At 46.5% G+C, this 24,756-nt stretch overlaps 2 protein-coding genes across 2 annotated transcripts in view; both read left to right on the top strand.

The window, feature by feature from the left end:
- TRPM4 (transient receptor potential cation channel subfamily M member 4) overlaps nucleotides 1–9,478 on the top strand; it is a 47,664-nt gene extending 38,186 nt beyond the window's left edge. The window contains exons 23-25 of the mRNA XM_056864607.1: nucleotides 1,084–1,156; nucleotides 2,050–2,146; nucleotides 9,411–9,478. Coding sequence (XP_056720585.1) covers nucleotides 1,084–1,156; nucleotides 2,050–2,146; nucleotides 9,411–9,478 — 238 coding nt within the window. The remainder of the gene's footprint in view (nucleotides 1–1,083; nucleotides 1,157–2,049; nucleotides 2,147–9,410) is intronic.
- Nucleotides 9,479–10,456: 978 nt separating this feature from the next.
- PNKP (polynucleotide kinase 3'-phosphatase) lies at nucleotides 10,457–23,844 on the top strand. Its single transcript, XM_056863462.1, has 16 exons — nucleotides 10,457–10,586; nucleotides 12,334–12,380; nucleotides 12,594–13,025; nucleotides 14,230–14,309; nucleotides 14,601–14,658; nucleotides 14,756–14,863; nucleotides 15,817–15,888; nucleotides 16,014–16,062; nucleotides 16,635–16,705; nucleotides 17,848–17,940; nucleotides 19,273–19,369; nucleotides 20,813–20,874; nucleotides 20,987–21,096; nucleotides 21,714–21,801; nucleotides 22,996–23,057; nucleotides 23,685–23,844. Exons 1-16 carry the CDS (start codon nucleotides 10,457–10,459, stop codon nucleotides 23,803–23,805), a joined length of 1,680 nt encoding a protein of 559 aa, XP_056719440.1. The 3' UTR covers nucleotides 23,806–23,844.
- The last annotated feature ends 912 nt before the right edge of the window (nucleotides 23,845–24,756 follow it).

Below are 24,756 nucleotides of genomic sequence, written 5' to 3'. Positions count from 1 at the left end.
CATACCCAACTTGGATACTCTGTAATGTGTGAAGACATTTCTGTCGGATGGGGTGCAGTTTAAGGAATGCGACTAGGCTGTAGAGAGCAGACGGGTCACTCCATTAGAAGCTGGAGAAAATGAGGATGTCCGAGGCTGATCCTGCATTAAGCAGGGGGTGGGACTAGATGGCCTGTATGGCCCCTTCCAACTCTGTGATTCCATGATTCTAAGTAAAACACCCCAGTTGTGCTGGAGGTTCCAGGGAATGGGCAAACAATTTCATCAATCATTGATCATGTCATGTTTTAAAATGAAGCACTGTACAAAGGTTAAAATGAGACAAATTTTGCTTACAATCTAATAGATCAAATAGACAGCCAGTGATGTCTAGTAGTTAGCATGTAGGACTAGGAGCTGGGGAAACCCAGGTTGCCCATTTCACCATAGAGCTCACGGAATACTCTTGAGTCAGCCTCTGTCTGTCTTTCTCAGCTGTACCTATCTCATGTGTGCGTGTAAAGTGCCGTCAAGTCGTAGCCGACTTATGGCGACCCCAGCAAGGGGCTTTCAAGGCAAGTGATTAAGCAGAGGTGGTTTGCCATTGCCTTCCTCTGCAGAGTGTTTCTTGATGGTCTCCCTTCCAAGCACTGACCCTCCTTGGCTTCCAAGATCTGACTAGATCAGGCTATACCATGCTGCCTTCCCTCTACCTAGCTCAGAGGGAGGTCAAAAGTCATGTTCACTCTTTTGTGCTTCTTGGGGAAAGGGGAGGGGATAAAAATGGACATAAATGGGTAATAACAAGGGTGGGGGGGTAGGGGGATTCACATGCTGAACCTCAAACATCTGCTCGACCAATAGGATCCAGCACTTTTTTGTGGGGAGACATGCTCAGGCTACATCTCTGGCCATCCACCAAGGGAAGGGGAATCACACTAAGAAAGCCCAATATTTAAATGTGGTGTGTGGACAGAACTGCTAAGATTGTTCATGAGAGGATTACCGTGTAGGCAGGGAGGGTGGGTGGCTTCCGGGGCGGCAGGGAAAGGGGTCGCCCGACAATATCCCTCTTTTAATGGCCTCACGCTTCTAACCCTGCAGAGTTGATCAGGTTCTGAAGCAGCTTTCGGAGATCAAGGAGTCAGAGCGTCGCCTGCGGACCCTGGAGACAGAGGTATGAAGTACAGTATGGGGCCATTTGAGGTGGAGCAGGGAAGAAATGGTAGGCATTGGCAGGATTCCAAAGGGCAGCAGCTGGGAAGTGCTGCAGCTAAATTAATTAGGAGCTATGGAAGAGCCATAGCTTTGAAATGTGGTGTTGGAGGAGAGTGTTACCGATTCCATGGACTGCCAAAAAAACAAATCAGTGGGTTATAGATCAAATCAAGCCTGAACTGTCCCTAGAAGCTTAAATGATTAAACTGAGGCTATCGTATTTTGGTCACGTCATGAGACGACAAGAGTCACTGGAAAAGACAGTCATGCTAGGAAAAGTTGAGGGCAGCAGGAAAAGAGGAAGACCCAACAAGAGATGGATGAACTCAATAAAGGAAGCCACAGCCTTCAATTTGCAAGATCTGAGCAAGGCTGTGAAAGACAGGACATTTTGGAGGACTTTCATTCATAGGGTCGCCATGAGTCGGAAGCGACTTGACGGCATTTAACACACACACACATGGAAGAGCCAGAATGGTGAAATGGTTAAGAGCAGTGGAGTCTAATCTGGATGAACCAGTTTCATTTCCTCATTTCATTTCCTCCACATGAGTCCTGCTGGTTGCCTTTGGGCCAGTCATAGTTCTTTTCGAACTCTCACCACCCATGCAGAGGCAGGCAATGGCAAGCAACAACCTCTGAACAACTCTTGCCTTGAAATCCCTACGGGGTAACTATAGTTCAGGTGTGACTTGACGGTACTTTCCACCACATGGAAGGGAATAGGTAGGGAATTGGGAGGGGGGAGGCACACACATATGTTGAGGACATGAGAACATAATTCTCACAGTAGGTCCCAACCTCCCAGAGACAGCAACTCCTCCTCACATCTTTCTCCACCGTGTACCCTAGATGGAATATTGCACCACCGCCCTAGCCTGGATGGTTGATGTCTTGGCTCAGAGTGATATTGCGAAAGGGAGGAAGGCTCCTCCAGCACGGAAAAAAGGTGAGTTGCCAAAGATCCCAGAGATCCTCGAGTCACTCATACACAAAGCCCTCCAGTGGCATGTCAGGAGGGAAAAATCAGGGATGCACATGAACACACGAAGCTGCCTTATACTGATTCAGAGCCTTGGTCCATCAGTCAGTATTGTCTACTGGCAGCGGCTCTCCGGGGTCTCAGGCAGAGAGGTCTTTCACATCACCTCCTTGCCTAGTCCCTTTAACTGGAGATGCCGGGGATTGAACCTGGGACCTTCTGCATGCCAAGCAGATGCTCTACCACTGAGCCACGGCCCCTCCCCAGCTGACAATGTGTGCACAAAATTCGGGTGTGGGTACTATATTTACAAAGCGTATGGCTCTTCCCAGGGCCAGCCCAAGGCCTTTTGACACCGTAGGCCAGCTAGCCTGGGTGCATTTCCCCCACTAGCATTCCCCAAGCTGCCAGCTAGGGTAGCCAACCTCCAGGTACTAGCTGGAGATCTCCTGCTATTACAACTGATCTCCAGCCGATAGAGATCAGTCCACCTGGAGAAAAGTGCCGCTTTGGCAATTGGACTCTATGGCATTGAAGTCCCTCCCCAAACCCCGCCCTCCTCAGGCTCTGCCCCAAAAACCTCCCGCTGATGGTGAAGAGGCACCTGGCAACCCTAGCAGGGAAACGTCCCTGCATAAAAGACCTCTATTTCATTTCCTTCTCCATTAGGTACACACAACTTAGTTAGTAACTTAAGGCGGGGTGCCCTCTTGTGGCAGAGTCTGCAACCACAACCCCAAATTCACACGTTGGTCTTTTCCCTTACAGACTGATCGTCTATGCGACCACAAGAAGAACCATTCTTCATTTTTAGAGGGTAGGGTCCTTAGGTCACCTGTCATCCTCAGAATCCAGATGGGTCTTGTCATGAACCTGGGGAAATTGGACACAGGCCACCCCAGACCTTGTGACAGGAGATATGGAAACCCGATGCCCCAAGAAATCTTAATCTTGTCAACACTTGCGCAAGATACAGCCCAGAGTCCTCATGCCTTCTACACAAAAACCTGTCTGCATATTAGAAACCTAAAAAAGGAATGGGGACCATTACGTGAACCCAGAAATCTTGCTGCTATTAGATCATTCTGGGTTTCTTGTGCTTGAGATGAAGGGAGGACTTCTCCTGGAGCCCATGGAGAGAATGTTGCTTTCGACTCGGCAATGAACTCCCTAAGCTGTTGTTTCTGTTTCTGCAATGGGAATATGTGCAATCTACCTCGCAAGATTGCTGTGAGAATGAATCACAGCTGACTTATGGCGACCCCATAGGGTTTTCAAGGCAAGCTCTCCCAGCTACTTTCCATGGCAGAGTGGAGAATCGAACCTGGGTTTCTCAGATCCTAGTCTGACACCTTAACCACTATACCACGCTGGCATTCTAGTGAGAACAATAAAGAACTTTATATGCCAGAAATTCAAAAATAAAAATAGGGGGACAGTAATATTAATGATAATTGTGTTTTGTACATGAATTGACAAGTGGATGGTTCCTTTAACTAAACTTACTGTATTTCACAAAATCTGTCTTTGGGTAATAGACATGAACAAGAGTAGATTCAGGTCCCCTGTCTCTTTGGGTAGACAGCCTGTGCTTTCTACCGTTCCCCCAACTGAGTGACCTCATTCCTGGCTGCTTCTCAGCTAATGCAGCAGCCAAAGGATCACCGCTGTGCTAAGCAGGCAAGCTGATTGACAGAGCAATGTGCTTACTCCAGAGCAAGAACAGGCAGAAAGCCGAACATGGTATGTGCCAGCTAGTATACCACAGGTCACTTGCCGGTGGACCTCTACTGCCTTTTGGGGGCTGGGGTTCTAGCCAAGAGCTGGACTAAATAGACACCACTGTGATCCTGCATGATTCGTCCAATGCTGTTAAGCCAAAGGGTATGCTCAGGGTCATAAAGGAGAGGCTAAAGGAATGCTTTAATTGTTAAGAGATCCAGAATGTAGCCTCTTACTTTGTAAAGTTAAAACATATCAATGGACCAAGGGGTTTCTTGTGTGTGTGCGTGTGTGTGTTTTAGCAAAGGACCATGCAACATTCGACAGTGGAAGCAGCTACCTAGGGGAGTGGCGAGCTCCCCCTCACTGGCAGTCTTTAAGCAGAGGCTGGACAAATACTTGTCAGGGATATTCTAGGCTGATCCTACATTGAGCAGGGGGTTGGACTAGATGGCCTGTAGGGCCCCTTCCAACTCTATGATTCTATGAACACTGAAGTTATGACCTCCCTGTTTTATGCATTCTTCCAGGCGAATCAGGGAGCATTTCCATCACAAAAGAACAACACTTTGTGCATGATTAAGAACATGGCTGTTCAGATTTATGTACTTATGTACATTTTTACCCTCAGAGGAGCTCAGGGCAACCTACATTGCTTTCCCCTCCTCACAACAACCCTGTGAGGAAGGCTAGGTTGAACAGCCCAAGGTAGTCCAGTGAATTTCACGGTGTGCTGGGATTTCGACATGGCTTACTTTAACAATTTAACCAGATGAGAGAGGGCTCTGCACATGCTCAATGACACTCATCTTGAAGTGTCTTTTTAAGATAAGGCAATAAGATAGCAACTCGGGCCAGTATCCGATTGATTAGTTTCAACAAGGGTTGTGATTTCTGGTTCATAAACACAGTCCAGTGCTGAGTCAGTGGACTTAGAAGGTTTTAACTGTCCATAGGATTGAACTGTTAATAGAAAAAAGTTTTATCTTATGCACTGGAAGGCAAAGTCCCCTATGGATATGAATAAATGGATTATGGAAAGGAAAACTCCGTCTGAGATACAATAATATTTCTTAAGCAAGACGTGCTGGATCTTTTTCAGGGACAAAATGGAATCTTGTCTTGTGTGCTACCTGCTATGCTCTCCCTCCATTTACAAATCAAAACATGTAAGAAAAGATTCTACACCCCCCCCCAAAAAAAATCCCAGTTTTGCTTGCTTAAGAAATACTACTTTTTCTCATGCTGCTGAAAAAATATTTTGAAATCATAAGAGTTTTTTAAAGATTATAGCCAATAACAGAACAAAAGTGTCCTGCTGTTTTTGAATGTTTTGATGATTTTGTCATAGATTGATTTAACTTTATTGATAAAACTCTAATAAAGTATTAATACAAATGTTCTAATAGTCTCTAATGTTTTTGGACAAGAGTTCAAGGATCATCACAGTGAACTTCCCCAAGTTTAAAAATAAACCATTCTAGCCTTCCCATCCTAATGCTGGGCCCAGAAAGGGTTAATGACAAGGAAGAGAAAACTACATTCCTTAAGATCTCCTGGAAATCTTCATCGGCTCCTGCATCTAGAATAATGGTTTGGAAAAGGAATTAACTTCTCTCATCCCTACAATGCTACAAAATAGAAAACTGTTCCTGTCTTTTAAAATCAAGGATTCCTAAGGAGAGTTGCTCCAGTCTAAAACCATTTAGAGATCACTCTTAAATAGTTACTCCTTTTGACTTCAATAGGCTTAGAAGGAAATAACTCGGGATGCTAGCCTCCAGGTAGGACCTGGGACCCCCCTGGAATTACAGCTCATCTCCAGACTACAGACATCAGTTACCCTGGATAAAATGCATGCTTTGGAGGGTGGACTATGGCACTGTACCCCACTGAGGTCTCTGTCCTCCCCAGGCTCCACCTCCCAAATCTCCAGGAGTGCCCCAACAACCCTAGACATAACTGTTTAGGACTGCAATGTAGGCTGTAGCCCTGGTGGTTGCTACTTACAGCAAATTCCATGAGATAAAGTGGGGTTTAAATATTAGTAGCCAATAAAGGGCTGGGCTATTACATTGCATGCTTGTAGACCCTGCTTTGTTGGAAATAGAGGCATGCTTACTCTAGAAATTACTTGAAATGGTTTCTGACTAGGGTTGCCAGGTCCCTCTTTGCCACCGGCAGGAGGTTTTTGGGGTGGAGCCTGAAGAGGGCAGGGTTTGGGGAGGGGAGGGACTTCAATGCCATAGAGTCCAATTGCCAAAGTAGCCATTATCTCCAGGTGGACTGATCTCTATCGGCTGGATATCAGTTGTAATAGCAGGAGATCTTCAGCTAGTAGGGTTGCCAACCTCCAGGTAATAGCAGAAGATCTGCTATTACAAGTGATCTCCTGCCGATAGAGATTAGTTCACCTGGAGAAAATGGCTGCTTTGGCCATTGGACTCTATGGCATTGAAGTCCCTCCCCTCCCCAAACCCTGCCCTCCTCAGGCTCCGTTCCCAAAAATCTCCTGCTGGTGGCAAAGAGGGACCCGGCAACCCTACCAGCTAGTACCTGGAGGTTGGTAACCCTATTTTTGACATACTTCTGTAGCATTCTAATGGATTCCTTTCAAGGTGTCCCTCCCTAAATACTTAAATAATTTCTGGTTAACCAATTTATTTTGCCATATGGAGCCTGCTTTTACACTCTGATAATCCTTGAGGAAACAGACATTTAGTGTTAATTTGAGATATGCCGATGACACTACATTATTGGCAGAAAATAGTGAAGATTTGAAACGACTACTGATGAAAGTTAAAAGAGAAAGTGCCAAAGCAGGACTACAGCTGAACATCAAGAAAACAAAAGTAATGACTACAAATCAGTGGGTTATAGATCAAATCAAGCCTGAACTGACCCTAGAAGCTAAAATGACTAAACTACGGCTATTGTATTTTGGTCACGTCATGAGACGACAAGAGTCACTGGAAAAGACAGTCATGCTAGGAAAAGTTGAGGGCAGCAGGAAAAGAGGAAGACCCAACAAGAGATGGGCTGACTCAATAAAGGAAGCCACAGCCCTCAATTTGCAAGATCTGAGCAAGGCTGTCAAAGACAGGACATTTTGGAGGACTTTCATTCATAGGGTTGCCATGAGTCGGAGGAGGCTTGACGGCACTTAACACAACACACATTTGAAACTTCTCTGCCGCTTCTCTTTTTTGCAATAAAAGTAAATTCGGTTCGACGACAGCACTCCTGAGCAGATCCTTCCCGGTCTGCATTCAGGAGGGGCGGGGCGCTGGTTCTCTTCCCTTGACAATCCCGCTTCCTCCAGAATTCATCGGTAAAGCACTGGGAACGAAAACTGCCCGGAACCATTCAGCAGAGCTCGCGGACAGCAACCGAACACTTTCCGAAAGTACTATACAGAGTAGAAAAGGGCAAGAGTCCAGTAGCACCTTAAAGACTAACAAGAATATATATTTTTATAAATTTTTATTAATTTTTATAAGATAACACATAAAACAAAAACAAAAAATACGATAAAAATAATATATAATAAAAAAGTTAACAAAAGAAAATACAAGAGTATCTATATATACTTATTAATACATTCGTAGTTATAAAATTATAAAAACCAAAAAGATACCCCTTCGCCCTCCACCCACCTTAAAAAAGTGACCCATCACCCGACTTCTGAAGAAGTGTCTTAACAGTTTTAAAAATATCTATTAACAGTAAAATATAAAAATATTAAAACTAGTTTCTATAACTCACTAATTAAAATAGTAAAATCCATTTTTGCCAGTTTATCCCAATATGTGACGGCCTTTGCCCAAGTTTTTTTAAATTCTTCCATATCTTTTCCATGTAGGGATTCAGTTAGTTTGGCCATCCTCATATACATCCATGATTTCTCTCTCCAGTACAAGAATATTTTCTGGCAGGGGATGAGCTTTCGTGAGCCACAGCTCACTTCTTCAGAGACAGCTAGATTGTGAATCCATCTGTCTTTAAGTAGAGGAGAGTGAATGCAGACAAGCATTAGTATGTAAACGTTAACAGTATGGGCAGAAATCTGAATATACCATACTCAGACAGGATCTGCCCTTGCTCTTCTGGCTCTATTGACTCATTAGCCCATGCCCTTTTGGAATGCCGCTTTTACGAGGAACTTCGATCGCACTACATTTCCCCCCTTTTAACATACAAACCCCAATGCCTCTGTGACTGACATAATGCCTTTTCTACTAAGCGACAGGGACCCCAAGGCTACATTGTCAGTGGCAAGATTTGTTTCAGTCCTTATATCCCTCCAACACTAGATCTATGCTGCTCAAGATCAATGGATCAAGCAACTTCTAAGGGATAAAAAGGAAAGTGTGCAAATGTGAATAGCAGGCCTGATGGAATGAGGCGTGGCATGCAGAAGAGTCTGCAGTGTCCAGGGGAGAGATGAGGGTGGAGAATTACTATACAGAGGCAACCGTCCTAAAGGAAGAAGCATAGTTGTAACAGGCTGGAGCCATAAACCAAGCCCCTTTCCATCCCCCCTCTACAAAAAGCCACACACCAGAGCTGGATTTATCCCATTTATTCAAGGAAGGTTTTGCATTGGATTTGTCACCTTTTCCCCATCTGAATTCTCAAAATTCTGCACGGCGGCTTATTGTTGAGTTTTGAGGATACGGATGGGGGGAAAGTGCATCTAAAGGGTGGCAAATCCAAGGCAAAACCTGCCATGAATAAATGGCCATTTTTATTCATTGGATTTGTCACTCTCTAGATGCACATTTTCCCCATCTGGATTCTCAAAGCTCTGCATGGCGGCTTATTGTTGAGTTTTGAGAATATGGATGGGGGAAAAGTGCATCTAAAGAGTGGCAAATCCAAGGCAAAACCTGCCATGAATAAATGGCCATTTTTATTCATTGGATTTGTCACTCTCTAGATGCACCTTTTCCCCATCTGGATTCTCAAAACTCTACACGGCGGCTTATTGCTGAGTTTTGAGAATACGGATGGGGGGAAAGTGCATCTAAAGAGTGGCAAATCCAAGGCAAAACCTGCCATGAATAAATGGCCATTTTTATTCATTGGATTTGTCACTCTCTAGATGCACATTTTCCCCATCTGGATTCTCAAAGCTCTGCATGGCGGCTTATTGTTGAGTTTTGAGAATATGGATGGGGGGAAAGTGCATCTAAAGAGTGGCAAATCCAATGCAAACCTTCCATGAATAAATGGCCATTAGTCTGGAAAAAGATCCCCCCCCCCACGCTATTTGCAGCGCACAGTAAGGAAGGGCTTCACCATAAAGCGGCTAGAGCCTAGAGCGGCGCGGCGCTGCACCCAATCGTCCACCGGAAGTCCAGGGTGTGACTTCCCCCCCCTCTTATCTATGCTTTCCCTGCACGTGGAATTCGGGTCGAGGAGTCTTTTTTTTTTAAATTATTATTATTTTAAATCCCATCTGGGAGCATTTCAATTGCACCCAGGCGTTGGGTCGGTCCTCATAAAGGCGTGACGCGGGTGATGGTTTTGGTCTGCGGAGAGAAACAAGGGCTACTTCCGGCCGGGGACGACTAAAGGGGCAACACCGCTCCTTGTAGCTTCCCATGCTGCAAAAAGCTGCGTGGTTGTGCTCTCGCTTCTCCTGCTGGGCTGAATAATCGTATTGGGGGGGGGGGCAATTGGGTGCAGCGCCTGTGCTGGGATAGGAGGGCCTTTTCAGCAGCACAGCTCCCTTTGACGTGTGAAGGGTCCGCCCATGCTTGTCAAAGGGTTCCCTCGTAAGGTAGAGTCCTCCCCCTTCAATGCATGTCTTCCAGTCTTTGGGTAAAGTGGAGTCCTCCTCCTTTAATGCATGCGTTTCCGTCTTTGGGTCAAGTGACATTTGATTCTGCTTCCCACCCACCTCCCGCACCCCTCAGTTTTGAAAGCTGGACCTCTCCTTTCAAAAAGAAAATACACTATCGGTGCATTCCTAAGGAGAGTTACTCCAGTCTAAGACCACTGAAATGGATGGGCTTAGACTGAAGCAAGTCTCCTCAGGAATGCACTGTATGGATTATAATTCTGAATGGGTGGCTGTAATAATCTGTAGCAGCAAAATTAAAGAGGAAGTCTTGTGTAATGTTCCCCTGCTCTGTTTCTTTGGGTGTTAGCCAGATTTAATATGTGGAGTCCCCTTAAGTAATAGGTGTAACAGCTCTTCATCCCTAGGGGCAGGTTGGTTGATAAATCATAAAGGATGACCAGTTTCTCCAATTCTCCCTATTTTCTCTCCAATCGACTCAATTTATGATCTCTCAATAACAGAACTTTCCTTCCCTTGGCCTACTCCTTTTCCTCTGTGGCATAGCCCAGCACCACCCTCCCAAAATTTAGGATTTTTTTCTAGCCTGAAACACACCTATCTTTGCCTTGGTTGGAAATATTTCACCCTTGAGGCTGCAAAAACATATTTGGAGCCCTGACTGGGGAAATTCTGAATGTGAAGATCTGTGCAGGATTCTTTGCTACTTGTGTCTATAGACAATTTGTTTTGTTTGCAGATTTCCTTGAATGATGCGGTGCCTCCTCATCAGCCAAGACCAGCGCCACAATCCAATTCATCTGCCTGATGGTGTGATGGTGGTTCTTGGCAGGGGACCGAAGACTCTTATAACTGATAAGAAATGTTCACGGACTCAAGGTAAGCATTATTATTGTTACTGTCTGTTAGAAGAAGAAGAAGAGTTGGTTTTTATATGCCGGCTTTCTCTACCACTTAAGGGAGATTCAAACCGACTTACAATCACCTTCCCCTCCCCACAACAGACACCCTGTGAGGTAGGTGGGTCTGAGAGAGCTCAAACAGCTGTAACTTGCCCAAGGTCACCCAGCTGGCTTCGTGTGGAGGAGTGGGGAAACTAAACCAGTTCACCAGATTAGTCTCCGCCTCTCGTGTGGAGAAGCGGGGAATCAAACCCGGTTCTCCAGATGAGACTCCACCGCTCCAAACCACTGCTGTTAACCACTACACCATGCAGGCTCTCTGTTAGCAAAACTTTATACCACAAATGACTCTTAGAGCTGTATATTCCATTGGTTCTTTGTATTTCAGGATTCTGCTGCTTGGCTATCTCCATGGTCATTCACTGTTTCAGAAATAAGTTCTAGCCCTCGCTGTTGCAGAGAACTGCACCAACTCCACCAACCTCTGTCTATGCATTTGGGGGTTTGTTTGATGTGCCTTTGATAGTGAAATCGCGGTTGGTGTTTTTCTGTATAAAATGTAAATTTGTAACTGATAATAATCAGTTAGGTTTGAGACTAGGGAAGAGGTGTTTTTGTGCGTATGAAATGTGTGTGTGTGTGTAAAGTGCCGTCAAGTCGCAGCCGACTTATGGTGACCCCTTTTGGGGTTTTCATGGCAAGAGACTAACAGAGGTGGTTTGCCAGTGCCTTCCTCTGCACAGCAACCCTGGTATTCCTTGGTGGTCTCCCATCCAAATACTAACCAAATACTGACCCTGCTTAGCTTCTGAGATCTGACGAGATCAGGCTAGCCTGGGCCATCCAGGTCAGGGTGTATGAAATGTATATGTATAATTTGAATAACGCAATCAGAAATGTTGTGTCCAACACAGTTCACCATGTGTTGTTGAACTGATCAAGGCCCAGACGGAAATTTGCTCGGCCCTTAAATTCACTGGGTGACTGTAGGACAGCTGCGCTTTCAAAAATTTACCTTGCAGGGTTGGTGTGAGGACAGAACAGGGAGAAATCCATTGATACTGCCCTAAAGTGATGGGGTATAAGTTTGCACCCATGCTGCTGCTGCTCTCTCTGTATACCCCTTATTGTTGTATGTGCCCAGTGTTCTTTCAAAGAGGTGCTCCTGTGTCTTTTGTTTTAGCATGAAATTGATCTGAGTAACTATAAACAAAAGAAAAATGATATTTTCTTTGCCCAGTTTATATTCGATGTGGCAGTTTGTTTTCTTCGCATACAATAATTTAGGATATTGTTTTCCCTTAGTATAGAGTAGGAGAATCTTTGGGTGTTCCTTATCCAGAAAAGTAGGATAGAGATAAAAAGATAAAGGTCCCCTGTGCAAGCACTGGGTCATTCCTGACCCATGGGGTGACGTCACATCCTGACGTTTCCTGGGCAGACTTTATTTGCGGGTTGGTTTGCCAGTGCCTTCCCCAGTCATCTTCCCTTTACACCCAGCAATCTGGGTACTCATTTTACTGACCTCGGAAGGATGGAAGGCTGAGTCAACCTTGAGCCGGCTGCCTGAAACCAACTTCCGTTGGGATCGAACTCGGGTCGTGAGCAGAGCTTGGACTGCAGTACTGCAGCTTACCACTCTGCGCCACAAGGCTCAAGATAGATATACCCTCTTTAAAAAAAACAATCCTTGGGTATAACAGTCCCTGTTTTCTCTCTTGCAGTGGAGTTGCTGGCAAATTATGCTTACAGATCTGTAAGAGTCACACAGGTAAGATGGGACAAGATCAGCGTTTCTCACTTTTTCAGCGCTGGGCAGCTTATTGATACAGGAGCTTTCTGGCTAGCCGGGAGAGGCTCAGAGTGTGTGTTGCTGTGAGGGTCTACAATGCAGCTGGGTCTGGGCAAAAGGAATCGGTGGACAGATGTGCCGATATAACTGGCTCTGGTGCTGCAGCTTCTAACCCTTTCGGTCTGTCGGCAGCGAGGAGTGAACCCCACGTCGGTGGAGGAGATTCACCTACGTTGCGGCGATAGCACGACGCTCCAAGAGGCCGAGACGCTGTGCTTAGTGAACGGACAGTACCGTTATTGCATCCGCTTTGAGCAAGATTCCCACTCCCCCAAAAAAACCGTGCGGGAGTATTTCAGCCCCCGGCGCCCCTTGAAGGAGGATGACGACATGGCCCAGCCGCCCAAGCGGTCCCGGGCCTCCAGCCCTTCTGAGGACGAAGACGATGACCCTTCTGTGGTGGAAAAACTGAGGCAACTACAGGAGATGGCAGCTCAGGCGAAGCAGGCGCGGCAGCCTTCCCCACAGGCCCTCCCGAATCTGTCTTCCCATCCTCGAGATTCCTGGGAGGACTTGGGCAAGCTCTTGGTCTTCATGAAGAAAGGGGTGATGCCAAGTGCCAAAGTAAGACTTTCTGCTTGTGGCTTTGGTGGGTAGGTGGGGAAGGGCCGTGGCTCAGTGGTAGAACACCTGCGTCGTAGGCAGAAGGCCCCGGGTTCAGTTCCTTTTTTTAAAATATATTTTTTTATTAATAATTTTCAAAAACATACAAACATACACACATACCTATCCCAACCATTCGTAGATATACAATGTAAGCAGTCTTTTAGGAAGTTCATTTTAAATTATTACTCATGTCAGTCTGAACATTTATTTAATCAAGTGTCAACTTATATCCAATATCCATATTTTCACTACTTTCTAAGCTGGCTATAAAAGCTATACTTAATATTTAATACTTAATACAATTCTTGTTTTGCAGGCTTCACTTTTGTTCTTCATCTGCTACTGTAGACTTGACTGTTACCTAAAAGCAGTATTTCTGCTACCTTGATATTATTATTCTGATATATATTACTGTATCTCCACCCTTCTTTACTGAATTCTAACTTCTGCTTCATCTGGGTTCAATTCCTTGTTAAAAGGAGCTAGAAAATATTTTGAAGTGTAAGGATGTGTCACTGGCCACCAAGACCAGATTAATTCATGCCATCGTATTCCCTATTACTATGTATGGGTGTGAAAGCTGGACAGTGAAGAAAGCTGATAGGAAGAAAATAGATTCCTTTGAAATGTGGTGTTGGAGGAGCGTCATGTGTTCATGACAAAGGGCACTGCTTATGTTAAAGCCGTTTGGAGCATGGAGTGTTGGATAGCACTAGTTAGCATTAGAGAGCGTGATATACATCTCGGAGCCAGCGTGATGTATTCTTTATTTGGAAGGGAGGCAGTAGATCTAAGTGAGAAGAAGAAGAGTTGTTTTTTGTACGCCGACTTTCTCTACCCCTTAAAGAAGAATCAAACTGGCTTACAATCACCTTCCCCTCCCCACAACTGACACCCTGTGAGGTACGTGGGGCTGAGAGAGCTGTGACTGGCCCAAGGTCACCCAGCTGGCTTCATGTGGAGGAGTGGGGGAAAAACCAACCCGGTTCACCAGATTAGCCTCCGCCACTCATGTGGAGGAGTGGGGAACCAAACCCGGTTCTCCAGACCAGAGTCTACCGCTCCAAACCACCGCTCTTAACCACTACACCACGCTGGAAGCTGAGGCCCAGCGCCAAGCCAAATGGGCCCATTGATCTGATTGCTTTGTCACTATCTTTAGATTGCAGGTTTCGATTTAGATGGAACCATAATCACGACGCAGTCTGGGAAAGTGTTTCCGACAGGCCCCGATGACTGGAAGTGAGTACAGGGGTTGAGGAAGGTGGGGAGAAATTAATTTGCATCACATGGGAAAGAGTGGCTGCTGGTCTTGCCTGTGTGTTTGTTTTATACCTAATATTTATTTAGCTCCTGCTTTTCTCTCTGATCAGGACCCAGAGTATTGGGGGGGGGGGGGCGTTTCTGGAAGTTGTGTTACTATTTCCACATTTGTAAAGGCTTTTCCTGTCACCAGGGATAGCAGTGTCCTCCTTGTGAACTGTGTTCATAACGGCACATGAGAACTGGCCTGAATCCCTTTGTACTTTGCAGAATCCTGTACCCTGAAGTCCCCCGCAAGCTGAAGCAGCTTTTGAGTGAGGGGTACAAGGTATGCGTCTTTGCCAGCCCTCTTCCTGTCACCTGCTCTTCTCTTCCCTTCCCCCCCCTTTCACTGTGGTGTTCTTCTCTTTCCTCCACCCTGGCAGGTTGTGATTTTCACCAACCAGCTGGGCATCAGCCGGGGACGTCTCAGGCCTGAGGTTTTCAAAGCCAAACTGGAAGCTGTGGTCGAGCGGCTGGGCATCCCAGTCCAGGTAAGCGAGAGCAGCCAACAAAACATTTGGCAGTGAAGAAGAAGAGTTGGTTTTTATACCTTGCTTTTCTCTATCAAAAGGAGTCTCAAAGTGGCTTACAATCACCTTCCCCTCCCACAACAGGCACCTTGTGAAGTAGCTGAGAGAGTTCAGAGAGAACTGTGACTAACCCAAGGTCATCCAGCAGGCTTCATGTGAAAGAGTGGGGTGCAGTGGTTAAGAGTGCTGGTTAGGAGGGGTGGACTCTAATCTGCAGAACCGGGTTGGTTTCCCCACTTTTACACATGAGGCCAGCTGGGTGACCTTGGGCCAGTCACAGTTCTCTCCGAACTCTCTCAGCCCCACCTACCTCACAAGGTGTCTACTGTGGGGAGAGGAAAGGAAGGAGATTGTAAGCCGGCTTGATTCTCTTTAAAAGGTAGAGGAAGTCGGCATATAAAAACCAACTCTTCTTCTCTGTTATTCTCTTTCCTTGAAAACCCTATAAGGGGTTGCCATGGGTTGGCTGCGACTTGATGGCACTTTATACACACACACATGTCTAGCGGATATTTTACTTTAGTGTGTGGTGCTTGGGGGAGGATCCACTGTTCAGCGGCAGAGCCAGCTGTCCAGCAACAGGATCTCCGACACCCATATGTTGCCCAAGCACTCCGATATGCCTTGTGTTGGGGAGGGGCTGTGGCTTAGCGGTAGAGCATCTGCTTGGCATGCAGAAGGTCCCAGGTTCAATCCCCGGCATGTCCAATTAAAGACACTAGACAAGTAGGTGATGCGGAAGGACCTCTACCTGAGACCCTGGAGAACTGCTGCTGGTTTGAGTAGACAATACTGACTTTGATGGACCAAGGGTCTGATTCAGTATAAGGCAGCTTCATGTGTTCATGTATGTGTGAATGAGGAGTGGCACTCAGCCCATCTGTGTCATCCCCACTGCCCTCCTTTTCCTGCAGGCCTTCGTGGCAACTGGCTCTGGCATTTACCGCAAACCCGTCTTGGGCATGTGGGACCATCTGTGCAAAAAGGTAACTAGCCGGGAAAGGGGGGGCAGGATGTTTTGGGAGAGAGGAAGGGGGGGCAGGCTGGCTGCAGACCAGAGAGGTCCACGCTGCCCCCTTGACCCGGCCCCTTTCCCCTCCTGTTTTCCAAGGCAAACGGCGACCTGTCCGTGTCTTTGAGCCAGAGTGTCTACGTGGGAGGTGAGTGACGAGCTAAAGCAGGGGTGTCGAACTCATTTGTTACGAGGGCCGGGCATGACATAAATGTCACTTGGTTGGGCCGGGCCATACCTCGCCAGCCCAGATTGAGAGTGAAGGGGTGGCTGGCTCGTGGGCTGGATAAGAACTTTCAAGGGACTGAATCAGGCCCTCGGGGCATATGTTTGACACCCCTGCCATAGAACAGGAGTGTCAAACTCAATTGTTACTTGTTCGGGCCAGGCCATTACCTCACCAGCTCCTGATCAGGGGTGGGGGGCTGCCTCGGTTGGCTTGCAGGCCGGATATGTTTGACACCCATAAACTAAAGGATGCAATCCTGTAAAAAGGGGAGCTCACTTCGAATCCTGATTCGCTGACTGTCAAAAGCACTCTGGGGTGTGAGAGAGCGGCTTTCGAGCTGGCACATTCCTCTGCCCAGGGCGGCCTGCCAGTTGTCTCGTTCTTCCTGTATTTCAAGGTCTGGTTCCAGATGCTGGCTTCCAGCTGTCAAATAAATTTATTGTCCAACTGGCAGCAATGCTTTTGTTGATGGCTGTGTTTTCTCTCTGTAGATGCAGCTGGGCGCCCACCAAACTGGGCCCCTGGGCATAAGAAGAAGGATTTTTCATGCAGCGACCGCCTGGTATGGATATATCCGACTTGACGGCACTTTACTGCCTGCTTGGGGTACCTGTCTGCCTGTCTAGGGGAAGGATCGTGGCTCAGTGGTGGAGAACCTGTTTGCAAGCCGAAAGTCCCAGGTTCAATCCTTGGCATCTCCAGTAGTGGTCAACGGGTTTCATGAAGCAAATGGTAATGAAATAACAGCACCACGAGGCCACCAAGCATATGTGTGTGTGTGTAAAGTGCCTTCAAGTCACAGCCGACTTATGGCGACCCCTTTTGGGGTTTTCCTGGCAAGAGACTAACAGAGGTGGTTTGCCAGTGCCTTCCTCTGCACAGCAACCCTGGTCTTCCTTGGTGGTCTCCCATCCAAATACTAACCAGGGCTGACCCTGCTTAGCTTCTGAGATCTGACGAGATCAGGCTAGCCTGGGCCATCCAGGTCAGGGCACCAAGTATATAGAAGATCCTAAATAACAATTTTATAATGCAATCTCAAAATATCAATGCACAACTCTATACAATTACTACCAAGAGTAACATTGCAGATGCCATTCACAATTCAAGTCCAATGTGCATGATTGAAAATTGGAGATAGAATTGTAGATGAAGGTCACAGGCTGAAGGCAAGCTGACGATGAACCCCGGTATTCAGTCGTTTCGCATAGCTTCCTCAGTTCCAACTATCTGCTAGAAAGGAGATGTGTATGCATGAAACATCTTCCCTGGAATTCACAGCGTAAATTAGCAGCTTCATTCACATTGGACTTGAATTCTGAATGGCGTCAGCAATGTTATTCTGTATTTGGATGGGAGACCATCAAGGAATACCAAGGTTGCTGTGCAGAGGAAGGCACTGGCAAACCACCTCTGGTAGTCTCTTGCCATGAAAACCCCAAAAAGGGGTTGCCATAAGTCGGCTGCAACTTGGCGGCAATTTACACACATATACTTGGTGGACTTGTGGTTTTGTTATTTCTTTACTATAAGTTTTGCAGCATCGGTTGTAGATTTTGTATTGGAAGCAGATGGTGCATATGCAAAATGCGTGCATTTTGTTGCGGTGATAGAATGTGCGTGTTCTGCGGGTGCTTCCTGTGTGTGTTCTGTAGGATCTCTCCCCATCCCAATTCATGCCTGTCCTTCTGCCTCTCCTTGCAGTTTGCTCTGAACGCTGGCCTGCCCTTCAAAACTCCTGAAGAATATTTCCTGGGCTGGAAAGAGGCTCCATTTTCACTCCCTGACTTTGATCCAGTGAGTAATCTTTCAGTTGCTCCCCAAAGTCTTGGAGCAGGGATGGGGTGACCCTTAAAATCATTGATGGGCTGCTGGTAGCCAGGAGCGAGCTGTGTCCCAGCAGGGCTGGCCAGACTGCAGTGACCACTTGGCTCGATCCAATCCGTCCCAACTTAAGAAGCTACCTTCTGGCTCCTGATTGTGATATGAGGTGTTAGATCATGACGGGTAGCCCTGTTAGTCCGTCTATAGCAGTAGAAAAGAGCAAGAGTCCAGTAGCACCTTGAAGACTAACAAAATTTCTGGCAGGATCTGAAGAAGTGAGCTGTGACTCACGAAAGCTCATATCCTGTCAGAAATGTCAGTCTTCAAGGTGCTACTGGACTCTTGCTCTTTTCTACTGTTATGAGGTGAGACAGTATTGTGATGCCGGCAATAGTGAGCAGTGTGTGGTGGACTTGTCCGAAGATACAGTTGTACTGGAGAGTTATTCATCAGGAACTCCAAAAGGTGTTTCAACAAAAGCTTCCATTAGATCCTAAGAATATGCTGTTAGGTATTACACCATCAAAACTACCCTCACAACTTAAAAGATTTATTTAAATATGCTACAACAGCTGCCAGAATGGTTTTAGCGAGGAAAAGGAAACAGGCACTCCTTCCAGATATAGAAGAATGGAAAGAAAAATTATTGGAATGTGCAATTACGGCAAAAATGACCAACATGATAAATATAAGCAATGACACAAATCATGAGCAGTTTCATGAAAAATGGAAATTATTCTACAAACATGTTGAGGACTAATGTTAACAAAAACAAAATAAGAGAGTAAATATTTAATTCAGTTTTATATTTAGATAACTATTTTGATTGCAGAGATACTAAATATGTTTGATAGACACGATAAAGCAATCATTTTTTGTTCATATTATATGACCAGCAGTGTTTCCCCCCCGCCACGTACTATGGCGTTGAATAACATGGCAATGCAATCTCTTTAGATATATTTATTTATTTATTATTTTATATATTTATTTCTGTATCTTTGTCCTTTCAATCTCATTGTGGGTACCCTTATTTCCCCTCTTTTTTCCTTTTGTACCCCTCCTTTTATAAAATAATTTAAAAAATAGTGAGCAAACCCAATGAGTAGTGCCTGCATTTGGCTTGGGACCCATAAGTCCTTTTCCTCAGCTTCAGTTCCTCCTCCATGAAGTGGGAATATTAAAAACCTCTGCCTCACGTATGTAACAGGCCTCCATCTCTTTTGCACTCATTCACTCTTGCTGAACGTGGAATTATTTGTGAGGAAGGAATAGGTTACTCCAATCATTTTCTCTCCAACACAGCGGGCGCTGGATCCCAAGGCACGGCTCTACGATCCCCCAGATGCTTCCCTGACCTCCTTCTCCCCAGAGCTGGTTTTGACAGTTGGCTTCCCAGCTGGTGAGTAGCCGCCCCTGCCCTTCCTCCGACTTTCCTATATTGCCATCTGCTGAGCAGAGCACTTGCCTCCTTTGATCAGCGGAGACACGGTGAAGGAAAGATTTAACTTTTTCACCAGTCTAGGATGGCAAAGGCCAGCAAACTTGACATCTCTCTGCCCGGGGAGGGGGTTTCTAACGTGGTGCGATCCCAGCTCTGGGCTTGAGAGCCCGATCTCTATACAGTTGTGATGTGGTAAAAGCCAGGCCTAGCTTTGCACAGGTTGCTTGCCCGCAGCTTAGACCTTATCCAAGCCTTTTCTCCCCCCCACCGCCGATTAGCTGAAGAAGTGGGGGAAATGGAGAGATAGAGTGGTACAGAGAAGTACCTCATATGTATCATAGCAGTTGGCAGTCCCACTGTGTGGATCAAAACATCCACAAAGGGGACCCGGCCATCAATAGGGCACAAAAATATTACAGCTGTTTTGTACAAATGCAACGAAAGACTGATAAAATCTGGCCGTCTTGGGCTGCCTAGCAACTCAGGATGCTATCCAAAAATGTTAAAAAAAACAACCAGTAAGTATTGGCTATGAGCCCCGCGGCGCAGAGTGGTCAGTACTGCAGTCCAAGCTCTGCTCACTACCTGAGTTCGATCCCAAAGGAAGTTGGTTTCAGGCAGCCGGCTCAAGGTTGACTCAGCCTTCCATACTTCCAAGGTCGGTAAAATGAGTACCCAGCTTGCTGGGGGTAAAGGGAAGATGACTGGGGAAGGCACTGGCAAACCACCCTGTAAACAAAGTCTGCCTAGTAAACGTCGGGATGTGATGTCACCCCATGTGTCAGGAATGACCCGGTGCTTGCACAGGGGACCTTTACCTTTTTAAAGTATTGGCTAAGGTGAGTGAGGGGGGGTGTTTGTGAAGTGCCATCAATTCACAGCTAACTTATGGTGACCCCGTAGGGTTTTCAAGGGAAGAGACATTCAGAGGTTGTTTGCCATTGCCTTCCTCTTAATAACAACCTTCGTTTTGCTTTTATGGTTTAATCAGTGTTTAGGCAAATGTTATGGGAGGATTGTGTGTTACTGATCATAAGCTTCCCAGCGTGTTCTAAGCAGATCGGTGGGCTGTATGCTCGGCTTATGGTATGACCAGTGCCCTTGTCCAGCGGCCTCTTCCTAGCCTCACCCCCTCGTCCGTCCACCTTCCTGCACCAAAAGGGAGGGGCCGTGGCTCAGTGGTAGAGCATCTGCTTGGCATGCACAAGGTCCCAAGTTCAGTCCCTGACATCTCCGGTTAAAGGGACTAGGCAAGTAGGTGATGCGAAAGACCTCTGCCTGAGACCCTGGAGAGCCGCTGCCAGTCTGAGTAGACGATACTGACTTTAATCGATCGAGGATCTGATTCAGCATAAGGCAGCTTCTTGTGTTCATGACGTCTTCTGCTTCATTCCATTCTAGCCGGCAAGTCGACGTTTGTGAAGCAACGCTTGGTCTCGGCTGGCTATGCCTATGCCAACAGGGTAAGTGGAAGGCCAAGCCTCCCTCCTTCTTGCCCACAGGGTAAGTGGGAGACAAAGTCTCCCTCCTTTCCACCCATCTTGTAACCGGTCTCTCTCCTCCCATCGCTCCCAGGACACGCTTGGTTCATGGCAGAAGTGTGTGGCTGTGTGCCAGTCGGCACTGCTAGGAGGAAAGAGCGTGGTGGTGGACAACACCAATCCGGACTTGGAGTCGAGAGGCAGGTGAGGCTCTTCCCCTCCGCACAGGAGATTTTGAGGCTTAAGCCTGATATCGATGCCCCACAGGATGATGTGGCAGAGGGGGCCGTGCCGCGTCATGCAGCCAGCAATAAACTGCTCTACACTAATAATTCCTTGTAAGTGGGAAAAGCGCCCTGACAAGGTTGTCCCAGGCTAGCCTGATCTCAGAAGCTAAGCAGGGTTGGCCCTGGCTAATACTTGGATGGAAGACCACCAAGGAAATCCAGGCCACTATGCAGAGGCAGGCGATGGCAAAACTGCCTCTGAACATCTCTTGCCTTGAAAACCCCATAAGGGGTCGCCGTTAAGTCAGCTGTGACTTTATACGGCACTTCATATATACACACACACAAGTGGGAAAAGTAGCGCCGCCATGTGTAGACCAAAGCAGCTTATATCCAAAGGGCATTCAAAGCTGCTGTTCTTCCTCCAAATAACACACCATTACAAGTGGGGAGATCGGGGACAGCCGATGGGACCTAGATCTTGGGCGGGGAGAGGGGTAGCAGTTTGTTTGCTGCTTCCAGGTTTCAGAGGGCCATGTGTAGACCATGCTTAAGTCCGGCCTGTTGGAGCTCCCTGTGCCTTTTCCCTGCCAGGTACATTGACTGTGCCAAGGCGCTTGGGGTTCCCTGCCGGTGCTTCCTCTTCACGGCCTCGTTGGAGCAAGCCAAGCATAACAACAGAGTAAGTAGCTCTAGGGCGATGGAGGCAGAGTTTTTCGGCTCCTATTCCTCCAGAGACACCAGGATCCCCACCTTGGGTCGATGTCTCTTCTCTCCCCACACCACCCAAATGCTTCCACTACAGAACTGGGGGAGGGGGGAGAGCTGCAAACAGAAGTCATCTTTGCAGGTGAGCCTGTGCAAGTCAAACTGTAGGGCTGCCTTCTTTCGAAGCCAAGCTCTCTCAGCCCCACCTACCTCACAGGGTGTCTGTTGTGGGGTGTGGAAGGGGATTGTGAGCCGGTTTGATCCTTAAGTGGAGGAGGAAGTCGGCATATAAAAACCAACTCTTCTTCTGATCCTTTCTCAAAGCCAATGATCCTTCTGGCTAGCCTTGCATCCACTTAAGTCTACAGATGACATGTTTATCTTACATTTTGCTTGATAGGCAACAGATTCATCATCCATAGCTTCCCATGTGCTTAGCCATTTTGCCCAAGAAGGGAACAATCCATCCATCCAAACCTTTATTGGCATAGAAGCAAAATATTAACATTCATAAACAAAAAGGAGAATATCAATAAAATATCGACTCGTCAACTGTGGGGGAAGCCAGTCGACGTTCAAAATTTTAAAACAGTTCCCAAAAAACTGGTGACCCCCACTGTGATGTGCGTGCTAAAATCATTCAATTGATAATGAACCAGCCCCTCATCGGTTCCAATAGTACTTTTCTTCAGAAGCGGCTTGATAAGTTGCTCATGAGGATAGAAACCAAGTTCACAGTGGAGCAGAACATGTGCAGCAGATTCCACTTGTTTAGCAGAACAGGAGCACAATCTTTTATCATATGGAAGCTCTGCATATCTGCCCCTAGTCATCACCATGGGAAGTAGGTTGAATCGGGCCAGCATAAAATAGCGTCTCAGTTGCGGAGAAGTCAGCGTGAAAAAGTAACTAGGAAGGGAACTTGGACAAGGGCAAATGCCAAAAAATAAAGGTGAACAGGTTGCGTATGCCCTGGCAAGAAGCCCCTGTCTTTCAGAATCCGTGATTTTTTGTTTTATTACTCTAAAGACCTGGGTCTCCTCGAGGAGAAGAAGTGATTCAAAAATGATTCCAAGAGATTTGATTTTCTTGATTATGGGAACAGTGTCATGTGTTGATTAGAACGGCAGTGCCAGAGGAACTACAAAGCTCTCCTTTCTTTTTCCAGTTCCGGGAAATGACTGAGAAGGAACACGTGCCTGTTAACAGTATTGTCTTGAACACCCATAAGTGAGTTTCCAGAGGAGGGAGGGGTGTGTGTGTCTGTGCAACTTCCCAGCCTGCTCTCCTGGCTCTATGTCGTTGCTACGGTAGCCAAGCCGCCTCTTCTTTCTCATCCATCCCAGCCGAGGAAGCATTCCAGAGTCTGCAAAGACACTACAGTTTCAAGTGTAGAACACCATTTGGCTAACTAAAGATAGATATTACTGGGGAAATCTTATAATTTTCATAATTCGTCTTTCATTGAACTAAAAACGGGCAAGTTGCTAGCTCTCATGACTGCGTTGGGAAGAGGAAAAGACTCCTCTGAGCGCCAAACCAAAAATGAACTGTGTATGAAAATCCAGCAAAACAATCACAGGCTATTTTTAGTTATAAGCGTAGAACACAGTTTGGCTAATCAAAGATAGATATTAATAGAAAAATCTTGTATTTCCTTAACTCATTTTTCATTAAATGAAAAACAGGCAGGTTGCTAGCATTCATGACTGTGGGGGAAAGAGGAAAAGACTCCTCTGAACTCCATAATGAACTGTGTATGAAAATCCAGCAAAACAATCACAGGCTATTTTTAGCTAGAGAAAGGGGGGCTTTGAGGGGGGGCATTGCTTTTACAACTGCCTTTCCCTTCAACAGGAGTAAATACGTAGAACCATCGCTAGAGGAAGGTTTTGCTGAAATCCTGAAGATCCATTTTGTGCCGCAGTTCACAAACCCAGAGCTGGAGTCACTCTACCGTCAGTTTTCAGAAGGATGACAGCCACGTGGCCGTGCGCCAGCCCTGGGACTCTCCCACACAAGCAGTTTGAAATACACCTCCCTCCCTGCCAGAGAAGGTATGCTCAGGGAGGTGCTCCCCCATGCTGGTCAAAAGTGGAGTCAAGTGTTTGGACTGAGGGAGATGGTCCTTGGGGCTAATTTACCATTTTCCATTCTCTGCAAGAACCATTTTAAAAAGTAATGTGAAAATAAAATTTATAACACAGACCTTGCTGTTTTTGTCTTGGGCAAGGACCGTTAAAGGTACGGCTTGTGAAGGCCCAGCAAAGAAAACAGGGAAATGTTGATCACCCCCAACTTTGAATTTGTTTTCCATTGCGAAGAGCATTTAAAAAAAATGACAGATTCTGTTTTGGATTGAATGAAATTTGTTTTTACAAGGTTTTACTCGTTCAAAATGTGTAGTGTGAAGATTTTAATGTGAGGCAATCTACAGCACTAGGAGCCCCATGGCGCACAGTGGTAAGCTGCAGCACTGCAGTCCAAGCTCTGCTCATGACCTGAGTTCGATCCCGACGGAAGTCGGTTTCAGGTAGCTGGCTCAAGGTTGACTCAGCCTTCCGTCCTTCCGAGGTCGGTAAAATGAGTACCCAGCTTGCTGGGGGTAAAGGGAAGATGACTGGGGAAGGCAATGGCAACCCCCCCCCCCCCCGTAAACAGAGCCTGCCTAGAAAACGTCAGGATGTGATGTCACCCCATAGGTCAGGAATGACCCGGTGCTTGCACAGGGGACCTTTACCTTTTTAATCTACAGCACTAGAGAACAATTCCTGCATATACTGTATACAGATCTAACACTACAATCTAAGATGTATTTCTGTGTCCAGTAGGGGTTTTTGTTTTGTTTTTGTGCGCTTTTGGACTGGTGTGTTTGCCTTCTCCAGATGACCTTTTAAAGGGCAGCACAGGATGAAGCAGCTCTCTCTAA

The sequence above is a fragment of the Euleptes europaea genome, chromosome 18 (assembly GCF_029931775.1).
Source record: "Euleptes europaea isolate rEulEur1 chromosome 18, rEulEur1.hap1, whole genome shotgun sequence".
In the NCBI taxonomy this organism is placed as follows: domain Eukaryota; kingdom Metazoa; phylum Chordata; class Lepidosauria; order Squamata; family Sphaerodactylidae; genus Euleptes; species Euleptes europaea.
Note: the sequence above shows the minus strand (reverse complement) of the source record. Positions and strands in the feature narration are given on the sequence as shown.